The following is an 11,443-nucleotide window of genomic DNA, read 5'->3' as shown; positions in this document are numbered from 1 at the left end:
CATATGAAATAATAGCATGCCATCATCAAACTAGTCAAAGATTTATGAGTTGGGAGAACACAAGATTTGCTTCAGCTACAATAGATCTGTTGAGACCATTTTGTCATGTCCCTAATAATTAGAGATTCTACAAATCGAGATTGAGGAACAAATTACCTGGGGGCCAGGAAAGCCTCCAATGGGCCACCCAAGAGGCCACTTGACATCCTTCCGGAGGAGAGTGTACTCTTGCTCGATCCCAAACCTATCAAGGGAAGAACAAACAACGCATTGGTGGTAACCTTAGTAGACCAACCTCAGACAAATCATCAGGTGTAAGACAACATAAACCAAAGCTGTACCAGGTTTCTTCTGCAGCAACAGCAGGGTTGCTGAAGATCTTAGCAGCATTGTGTCTTTTGTTGGTGGGAATCGGCTCTCCTTGTGGTGTGTAGCAATCACACATAACCTCAAATAGGAAACAAAGGAATCAGTTCTCATGAAGGAAGCCCAAAACGAAGATACCAAAATAGACTTACAAGGATGTCGTTGCCCCTCCTGAAAGGGTCCCTGTAAATAGCTTGAGGACTGTAGGCAAGAAGAGTGTCCAACTCTCATGACAAAGACGATGAGAACTTGACCAAACAAAGATCACAAAGAAGAGGAATGCGAACACATACTAGAGGATCACTTCGCTGTCCTGTCCGGGAGCTTGGCCGGTGCTCGAACCATCATAGTTCCACCTTGGAAGTTGGCTGGGGTCACTGACAGGGCCTGAGAGCGTCTGCCGATCGGAAGCATGTGTACATCAATCAAACAGGACAACAAGCAAAGAACATGATAAATTTGAATGATCTATATACCCTTGCTTTGCTCCTGATGTCCATGCCGGACCCCCCAACCCTGTTGCATGCACACAGAGAAAACAAAAGGCACCATCACTTCACATTAGATTCGAGGAGGAGAAAGAAACAAGACTCATCGGATCAATCCATCTCATTCAATAATTCATCATCCTATCACGAGAAATCCTCAGACTCTACGAAGAAGAAAAAAAAATCTGCTTTTTGATTTTGATGTTTGTACAAAATCCAACAGTGACCAAATGCTAGAGACCAAATGGCAGAAAACTATATCCAAAAAACAAGCAATAATCTAAAGCTAGAAGGACAGAGTAGAACAAGAGAACGAACTTTCAGACGAACAAAGTGACATACCATATGTACTCAGCGATGATCTTCTCAGTGCAGTCAGAGAGGTTGAGGTTGATAAGATCTGTGAGCAGAGACATGGCTGAGTGCAAGAAGGCAAATACACAAAGAGCTGGTATCTTCTCTTCCCTGAGATCTCAAGAGTGAGGAAGGAAGGTTGGGAGGAAGGGGCGTTATATAGGGAAGAGAGTGGTGGAGGGAGGTACACAGAGATCAAAATGGTGGAGGTAATATGCATCCGACATGCACACCTCAGAGAAGAGTGCAGATTGAGGTAGGCAATGCAGAGTGTGACATTTGAGATGAAGAATAATAGGTTGAAAAGTGCCAATTGAATTTACTGTATGACTTATTATATTCTTCATCAAATTTTCTATGAGAAGAAAAAAGATTTGATCTTTACTTCATTTGCAGCAAAATTGTTTTCTTTATTGGATTGATTGCATCCTCCAGAACTAGAAAAACCATCTATGAAACTGAGGTGCATGGGAGCAAGCAACAGCATGGCAGTAGGCACCGAGTTCGTGCAATTTGCTGCCTGCCTGCCTGCCTGCCTGCAGTTTAGATCATCTGCTGGTCTTCACAGAATCAAAATTCCGACATGATCAAGATCAAAAGGAACAAAGAACAACATAAAATTGATCTACTTACAGCTAAAAACCTCTTGAAGACCCACAGATTTAAGGCACGTAATCATGTGAGTAATAAATGACATGACAGAATCTTTCATCATGCATTATTAGGATAAAACAATTATCAACCTCTGGACGAAGATCTAAGAAGAGATAAAGACATGTCGTAAGTTAGCTTGGTCGACTTGATTGCTTTGCAGGCTAATAATAGTCTCTAAGCTGCATTTATTTATATGGAGTCGAAATGATTGTAAGGTCTTCTAACCATTCTCTGATCTCCGCTCCACAACCGTTGACTTTCTAAACAAAAGAAAATCCAATCTCATTAGCGTGATGGTTTTTGCTTTCGGAATCAACTCACCATCAAGTTGCCTTTATGATGATGCCTTAAGGAGGCACAACAAATGCTTCGATTAATTAGTACTAGTAGGGATCTATCTGGTTGACCCTTCGTGGTGAATCTTATATTAGGACACTTGAGGACTCTTTTAGTTGAACTCTGCATCTTCTTGCATCATCGGTTTGTGGTCATTTGCTAGGCTATCGATTATAAAAACATCATCATGGCTATCAAGGGATGGTATTCTCTTAATAAAAGAACACTTTCTTAATGTGTTTTGCTGTTCTCATCCGAGTGGAATCCATTGATGATTCAGATGAGAAAAACAACAGATAGGAGGAGTAGGGGGGGGGGGGGGGGGGGGGGGAGGGCATAAAAGAATGGACTCGAATTATAGCGATGACACATGAATACAATTCAGTCTTTGCTTCCTTACAAGTTTGATCACAGTTGTCCACTTTTAATAAAACAAGTACATATACATATGACTTTTAAGATGAAAGCGTCGTTTAGTGGAAGCTTTTGCTTCGAATATCTAAAACTTAAACGTTTTTTTCTAGCATTCGAACCAAAGCAAAAAGGAAGAGAAAAATTACAAAGAACAGGAATCTTAAAAAGGAAAAGGGTTTTAAGAGTACATAGGAAATATTAGCTATTTTTGAATATCTATCATTCATGATTAGCCAAAGACATTATTAGGAAAATACGACTAAGTTTTTCTTTTAATTATGTTGCAGTCAACTAAAGGCAGAAAATATAACTTCCCTTTTGATGCTGCAAAGCATTGTTTGGTTCGCTGTCGATGTCATGTCCTGCCGATCTCACACGTACTGTTTCGCAACGATGCAGCGCTACATCTTGCGAGTGGCAGGTCACGAGGAAAGTAGTAAGTAGTGCAACCCAGTTGAGCCAAGTGGTCGGTCAGCTGCGTGGGGGACTCTGATTCTTCCGGCATCCACTTTGGTGTTTCTGGCGAGATATCGTCCTTCTTATCCTACCCATACTACTTTGAAATGATAAGTCATGAAGAAAGAGATTAAATATAAACCCCAATCCACGCAAGTGGTAGTTCAGCTGCATGGGGCTGATTCTTCTTCTGCCATCCACTTGGCATCTCTGGCAAGATGGCTTGATGGAGAGTTCTCATCCAAACTTGAGAGTCACAATTACCGGACTCTTGTCCTGCCAAGGAACTCAGGTCAGCTGGGTGGAGTGCTGCCCATGCAATGCCTGAATAGATTTAAAGCAAAAGGTGGTGCAAGCAACGAGGACCGCATAAATAATTGACAGCATTGACAAGGAGGATCAGATGCTAAGAATACTTATCTTCTGCAGAAACGTCGACGGTGGTAAAAAGAAGGAGCCTCATGTGGCCACCGTCTTCCTCCGGCTAGGAAATGGCTGACAATGTCAGATGCATTTATGGAGCCAAGATGGGTTGCCAATTTTGGTTCCTGCACAAGCAAAAGACATATATGGTCAAACACAATCTGTTGATACAATCTATCTGATACAATTTGTTGCATTGTACCTCAAACACATATATAGTCAAGTCATTCAGGTATACAAGAATTTGGATGTCCAGCCCGATATCAAACAATAGACAGAGAGGAAAAGAGAGGCAGAAACTCAACACCCACTTTACAATGTATACCTCATCTAGACTAAAATAATACACCCTAACAACCTGGGATGTAAGTTGTTCAGTCATCAAACTTAATCTGACCATGACCATTAATTGTGGCAGGCTACAGATAAAATAGAAAAGATGAAAAACCTAGGCTTGTATTAATAAATGATGTACAAGAACCATAAATTAGTAATACACATGCCTTCCCACAGACATGAAACTGGTGTGTTACAGTACTGAAAAAACCTAACCATTTGTTACAACAAATTGGGCTGAGAAGCAAGTTGCTTTACATCAGCCTGTAGACCGTAAATCAAATGGTTCGATAAAACGAGCAGACCTTCGTCTTCTTTTCCCATCAGGTGTAAACCTGATGATGCTGCCCTTACCAAGCTTAGCAGAGAACCTGCCATTCTGAGCTGCTGAGTTTGAGGGTGAGATGGCCTCTGAAGTAGAGAAATTAGTTTTCTTGCACACTTTTCTAACAGGTGACTTCAATCTTTTCCTTGCTGAACGGTCATTAATTTCCCCTCTTCTGCTACCGTTGCCAGTGAGCTTGACATAAAAAGGATTTAAATCCGTGTGGCATACTAGCTCACCCTTGGCTGGAGCTGTTTGGAGATCAACATTCCCATTATTTACCTGACACAAAAAAATGAGAATCAGAAAAGTACCACTAGAAATAAGAACAAAATTATTGATTTACTTGAAAGAATAGTTCGATAGCACATCGTTCCAAGAAAAATTTTGCCAATAGGCAGAAAATAAGAAACCAGGACAAACCAGCTGCAGCAGTGCAGAAAACATTCTAGCAACTTCATGTTTGGATTGACCCTTAACAACATTTGTAAAGGGTATGCCGTCTCCACTCTCTGCTTCTATCAAAAGTTTGTCCAAGATTCTCTCACCATACAAGTGAATATCAAAAGGCGGGCATATCTCCTGTAAAATGAAGTTTATAAAAAAGAATATGCTTTATGAAATACAGAATAAATGTATTTTTTTGTACTATGATATAGATCTGAACAGCAGGTGCATGAAACAGGTTCCTATAACTTACTTGCTCTTCCAAAGTTTGCTCAACTCGCTGCTTCCATGTTGAAACCCGTGCAGCCATCTCTGTCTGCTTCTCAGTTTCGGCTATGCTAGCAAGCAGGGAATCCTATACCAATATATTATACCACAGTTTGAAAGCAATCAATTGCATGGCAAACCCCATATATATATATATATATATATATATATATATATATATAAACTAATGGTAGTTACTACGAAGCAAAAAACACACAAAATATAGTCACAAGCTAACCATAAAAAGATTATGAAACAAAACTTGAGAGAATCCAATTTTACAAACACCTGTGCAACACAAGTTTCATCGATATTATTTCCAATTTTATGTATCCCTGTCTCACCATTTAGCTATGTTACCAACAACATCCTTAATAGTCCAACAATGCACATATCATGCTAGACTGCATGTACCAATATACATGGAAGGGAAGAGAAGTTTATCTTACTCAAAATTAAGGACAGAAGACATTTGTCTCAAATGACTTGAGGTCCTCGAGGATAGACAACCACAAGTCCAAATGAGAAAGAATAGAGGCTTCGTTTATCAAGACCATCGGATATATTTCTCACAACATCTTCATGCATGTGTAGTCCACAGCCGGTGGTTGTTTGTGTCGTGATTTATAATACCAATTGTATCGGTACACACACCAACCAGGATTTACCGGTTCGATCAAACATCAGTATCCATTCAATTTAGTATCACTCGACGTATCACTTCTTTATAAATTTTTCTATAAATATCAGATGGCACAGATCAGTTTATCATTAGGAACCTAGGTATCATACAAGATGTTGTAACCAATATCAGAGTTTAAAACATTGGTTCATGTTATAGTAGTTGAGATATGCTGTTACTAACATTATCCTTCTTGATCTTCAAACCCTATTGACTTTCCTGACTAACGAAACTGAGTCTACTTTGGACATGTGAAATCACCCAAGATTACACCTTGCAGTGTTATAATGATACCTACACATGAACTGAATCTGAATGTGTCACTGGATGAGTTATTGTTAAATACATCAAGAAGACAAAACCGACGCAGGCACAAGCAGGAGAAAAAGTACTGTCAAATAATCATATAAAAGAATTATAATTTAACATCTTGAGAATCTAATACATTAGAAGTTAAAAAACCTTTAAAAACCAAAGAATTTACTTAAAATATCATCTTTGCAGTTGATTTTTAAAGCATATAATCAGCCGGTTGGATAGCATCCAACTCACAGATACATCTGGAATGATTCTGTGGGACACAAGATCCAAGGAAAAGTGCCTCTCGTTTGCCACTGTTGCACTGATTTCATTCATATATTATATTTATTGTAACAGCAAACATCCATCAATGTCCATGTCTATTACATTATCAGATTAGCTTTTCAGTCCTATCCACATAACATCACTAATAGGTCTGAATCAATGCCCTACTTTTATATTGGTAACGTAACTAATTCATCTGATACTCATCATTATCTACCTTACATGTATTTTCATATTATCTGTAGTTGGTATGATTGGACCGCAACCAGTTTAAATCAGACATAGTTCAAACTATAGTAATTATCATGTGCATAACTGAATTTGAAAATATTGATTCGAAGTGGATATTGAGATAAAAGTGGTTAGATGGTGTGTCCAGAAAAATGATCATCACTTACATGATAAAGGTAGGAGCTATAACATATGAGAGAGCTGAATCCAATCATTAAAGAAATCACCATTTTCACTACAATTGAGCTAGATAAGAGTAGTAGGACATTGCATCCAGAAAAATCATTATCACTTACATGACAAAGGCAGGAATAATAACTTATGAAAAAGGGATAGAGAGAGAGGGAGAGGTGAATCCAAAAACTTAGAAATTATCTTCCACTGTTCATGTCCAGAAAGTTGTGGGCAAATCAGGTACCATTCACAGAATTGTATTAATGCAGTTATGCAGGTCAGACAAGTTCAGATCCGCACATTAAGCAATTATTTTTTCTCTATGTAGCACATAATGTAAAATTTTTAATGGTCATCCAATCAGTGCAATAATTTTTTACCATCTGAGCTTCTAGAAATATCATAGGTGCCTAGAATCAGTCTACAGAAATATCAACTGAAGTGATTGTTAGAAATCATTACACAATTTTTTTCAAAATATAAAAAGTATTATTGCTGAAGAAGGCTATTACATACTAATCCATGCTCCTCATAGCATAAAAGAGGAGAAAAACTCGAAGGCCATTCGTTTTTCCAGGTCTCGTGGTCTTTGTGTTTTTAGCATATTGTGCCGACCTGTGTGCACAATCATTTCCTTCTCTATATGCACAACTATTTCCTTCTTTATAATGTGGGAGAAGTTGTAACGATCAAAAAAGCAAACAAGAGACCAAATCATTACACAATTAAAATGACACCTGGTACAACTAGAAAATATATACATAATATAAAAGTTTCACTTTTGTTCCTTTACCAGGTGTGCCCGACACAAATCTTCAAGGTTTGCATGCAAATCTGGATTCTCTTGTTCGAAAGCTTTAACACCATCAGAGGTATTTGCACCATCACCTTGCTGCATATGAATGATATGTAAGGCATCAAATCAAAGATAACCTAGATAACTAATAGAGTCAAAAGCAGAATGTTAATAGAATGTAACCTTTTCATTGCAGAGAGGTCCTTCTGCATCTGTATCATACATCTCATTTGGTAAATCAGTTTCCTCTTGACTAAAGTCAGGAACATCATTCTCAACTCCATTCTCACCATTGTCATCCCCAAAATCACAAAAACAGTCATAGGTTACTTCTTCTCCAAAGTTGAGAGTTCTTCTTAGCTACATTCAGAGAGATAATCTGAGATTATTTATATAATATGTGCCTGGAATGTATATAGGTAACATCAAATAAACAAACTTCTAGAAAGCACCTTTTCAAAGAGAGGCAGTGGTTCAGATTCGTGCAATCTTTTCTGCAAACTTTGTTGTGCTTTAAATGATTCTGCAAACTCTGGATCAATGATAGCATCAAGTTTTGCAATAGGAAACTGAGAAGTCTGGGTGTTCCGCCTAGAATAATGAGTCACATGCCTTCCAAATCCCTTTACTATTAAAACAAGGCAGGAGCCAAAAAGTAAGACAAAGAAAGAGAGATATCTCCTTATAAAGAAAGTGAAGCCTCACCTCTTTTAAATGGTTTTACTTTCAAGTTTCCTGGTTCATGAGGATTCAATGGCTTCCAGGGATCATCAATATCGTCATCAGATTCATCCTGAGGATTTGAACATGCAAAATTGGGTTCATCTACATGATGCATGTCATCATCAGGATAACCATGGTCAACATGTGATCCAGCAAACTGGGTGTCATTGTTGATCCCAAAGCCATAACAATCCTCTGAAAATTCATTTATATTTATGCCTTGGTTTTTCCCAAGACTTGATTTATGAGCAGTTCCCCCAGATCTTATAATTGGAGATTTTAATGGACTGCGGCATTTTTTAGATCTCACTGAACTGCCTGTTCTTGAAAAATCATAAACTGCTCTAGCATCACAAGGATCTAACAAAAGAAAATCTCCATAAAAATCACAGGTTGCTAACTGCAATAACAAAATAAGACTGAGTTACCATAAAAAATTCATAATTTCAAAAGGGACCAAAACATGCATAAGTTTAGATACTAAATTACCAGATACGTTTCTAATTCACTACCGTCACCACAGGAATCTAAACAGTCTCCTTCTAGCACAAGCAAATTGGCAGGAGGCTTGGCAAAATGCTTTGAAGATTCGTTTTTCTCAGGCTCATCATCCAGACAATTCTTTGCTACAACTGATTTATGAAAATTACTTACCAGGTCAGTGTTGGATTCACCTTCGAGCTAGCAAAACAAACAGAAAATACTGTTTACCTGGCACATCATCTAACCCCAAAAAAAATTCATTCCCTTCATCAAAAAATGCATTGGATTCATCTCCATTTGCATCTGGCTGACTAGAAGCATTTTCATCTTGATGATGCCTGCAAAGATGTACAAAAATATTATAGGAAGTTTCAAGGCTTAAATATTGTAAGAAAGAAAAATAAAGTTTCTTGAGTAAAAGAAAACTCTGCTGGTATATATAAAAATGAAATCAAGATATGCTAGATAGACTTTGACCGGTCCCAACCTATGACAGCCCAGAAAAATGGCCCTGTTTGGCCAGATTATAGGGCTGCACCATTCAGTTGTTCCTATTTCCTGCAGGGCCTTCCTGTGATTCTGATAAGTAGGTTCTCATGGCAATCATATCAACACCCATTCTGCACTGATATGACTTGGGGATGACATGGACCCACATGATCTGTTTAAATCTAGATTCGGAAATTCCTACATGGACTATGAGAGGCAGCCTCTACTGTTCCTACTGGCAGGAACTTATTATAACTTAGAACAGAAAAAAAAAAAAAAAAGAACAAAGTATAGAAACACATATTTCAAATGACACACATCTACTATCATGAACTAGAGAAGGAAAAACGATAATCTCAAAGTATCAAGAGTCTATTGAAGATGAGTTCAAGATAGACAAAGGGAATCTGTACATGCTGCACTATACAAAGTTACAGATAGAGTGGCATATGAACGGCATGAGATAAGAAACTCCCTGACTACAAGAAAACCATAAAATTGCTTTAAACAAATCAACACGTAGGGTAAACAGACTTCAACCAAGAACCTAGCTAATAAAGCACTGACAGATTAGTTGTGAAACAATTTGCGAAACCTCTAGCCCATACAGTTAAGGACTAAGGATTGCATGTGGAGGATACTGATTCATAATTCTTTGAATATTGTGTAGTATATATATTCAACAATTGAAATTACTGCAGCGTTATGACTCTGATAAACACAAATAACTGAAAAAAAGAGTTTCGAAGTGTAAATTTAAAATAGCGAATTCACCAAAAACATACAGGCGAATTCAACAATTTATAACTTCTGATGAATGAATAAAAAGTTTTTAGTTGTATATTAATAGAGACACATCACAAGAAGCAACAGTAGCCCACTCATTCTTGATGTGAAATAGTAATACCATTTTTCGTTTATATGAGATGCAATGCAGTAAAAGCTAGAAATTATGAACTTTACTCATGAATCAATGACAGGACAAGAGTTTATTGGATCAACCATCCAGAAAGATATCCACAAACCTACCAAATATGTCAAAAAGGTTTAGAAACCAAACCTCTTCTGCGAAAGAAACTCCAAGGCATGCAAGACCAGCGAATGAAGGAAATCGACCTTCCGGCTATACACCTGAATGGATCCCTGTAGCAGCAGCGCAGCTAAACCCCAATTCCCCATTTTTAAAGACAAAAAAATCAAGAAAATCAGAAAAAATCGGGGAGTAAAGAACAAAACTTAACCAGGGATCTAAAATAAGAGACCTTCGGCAAAGTTCACGGAGTTGAGCTCGTGGTCCTGATCAGAAGAAATCTCGCCGGAGCAGATCTTCAAGAGGTACTCCTCAAGCTTCTTGGCGAGGTCGACCTCCCAGTTAGATTGGAGGTCGCGATTGGGTTGGAGGAAGTGGAATCGCGTTCCACCGGACTCGTCGCATCCCACTAAGTCGTCTCTACCGCTCATCTTCGAAAGACGGAGGCGAAACGCCCATCGGCGGCCCTAGCTCCTCGGCCCCATCGCGAAGGCGGAGATCCAAGATCACGGAATCGAAAGAAGAACCCTAGGCAACGAAATCTTGGCGTTGATCGGAACCTAGGGTTTGAAGCGTCTCGACCTGGAAGTGGAACCCTAACGAGCAAACGAGAGAGATGGAAATGTTTTTCGTTTTCCCGCCCGACGATTTGAAGCAAGAAAGGGGGCGAGCGGAACACGATAACACGCTCGATCACAGCCGTCGAATGGATAGATCAGGTCACGGGATGTGCAAGACATCACAGGAACTCAAATAGAAAGAGAACAATAAAACGTTAATTGAGGAGGCCATTATAGCATTATTTGTTATTTATCTCTTATTTATGTCATGACGTTTACTCTCTAAAGTAAAAGTAAGAAAGATTTATGACGTAAGATTTGCACTTTTTATTTTTTATTCTTTCTATTGTAGGATATTTGTTTTAAAAACATGTTTGAAAGCCATCTTCAATTGCGAAGCTTTGGGACGTGAATATAGAAAATAATTCAGCAGTTTCAAAAACAAATGGATGTAAGAAAAAAAAGAAGAAAAGATCAATGCAATTTGATCAAACGCATCACAAAATAAAAACAAATGACAATCTAAACGAGTATATAGATAATATGAAACTTTCAACTTTTTTTTAGTCATTCAAGATCCCTATTAATGGAATCTTAACCAAAGACTTGTAAGTTAAAGTAATTAAAAACATTAATTTATTGAGTTAAATTTACTATTCTGCAGACAATCAAGAAGAGTGTTAAGCCAAAAAGCCTCATCAATGTTCAAAAGATGATAAATATCTCTACAATTCAGAGGAACCTATCAACCAGAAAAGTTTCTTAGGTAATTAATGTTCTAAAATTAAGGTTGGAAATAATTGCAGCCAGTTGATCATTAATAT

General features: G+C 38.0%; 2 protein-coding genes across 2 annotated transcripts in view; both read right to left on the bottom strand.

The window, feature by feature from the left end:
• LOC103990854 (glutamine synthetase nodule isozyme) overlaps positions 1-1,447 on the bottom strand; it is a 3,068-nt gene extending 1,621 nt beyond the window's left edge. The window contains exons 1-6 of the mRNA XM_009410140.3: positions 1,197-1,447; positions 843-882; positions 660-763; positions 519-567; positions 342-448; positions 157-244 (exon numbers count right to left, since the gene is read on the bottom strand). Coding sequence (XP_009408415.2) covers positions 157-244; positions 342-448; positions 519-567; positions 660-763; positions 843-882; positions 1,197-1,270 — 462 coding nt within the window. The 5' untranslated portion in view covers positions 1,271-1,447. The remainder of the gene's footprint in view (positions 1-156; positions 245-341; positions 449-518; positions 568-659; positions 764-842; positions 883-1,196) is intronic.
• Positions 1,448-3,917: 2,470 nt separating this feature from the next.
• LOC135673865 (condensin-2 complex subunit H2-like) lies at positions 3,918-11,367 on the bottom strand. The gene is made up of 11 exons (XM_065183260.1): positions 10,292-11,367; positions 10,090-10,189; positions 8,769-8,878; positions 8,547-8,689; positions 8,040-8,457; positions 7,787-7,962; positions 7,518-7,694; positions 7,332-7,430; positions 4,853-4,954; positions 4,576-4,734; positions 3,918-4,434 (listed from the first exon to the last, which is right to left on the bottom strand). The coding sequence occupies exons 1-11, from the start codon at positions 10,488-10,490 to the stop codon at positions 4,087-4,089; spliced, it is 2,031 nt and encodes a 676-aa protein (XP_065039332.1). The 5' UTR covers positions 10,491-11,367; the 3' UTR covers positions 3,918-4,086.
• Positions 11,368-11,443: the final 76 nt, after the last annotated feature.

Source organism: Musa acuminata, chromosome BXJ1-1, assembly GCF_036884655.1.
Source record: "Musa acuminata AAA Group cultivar baxijiao chromosome BXJ1-1, Cavendish_Baxijiao_AAA, whole genome shotgun sequence".
NCBI classification, from domain to species: Eukaryota; Viridiplantae; Streptophyta; class Magnoliopsida; order Zingiberales; family Musaceae; genus Musa; species Musa acuminata.
Note: the sequence above shows the minus strand (reverse complement) of the source record. Positions and strands in the feature narration are given on the sequence as shown.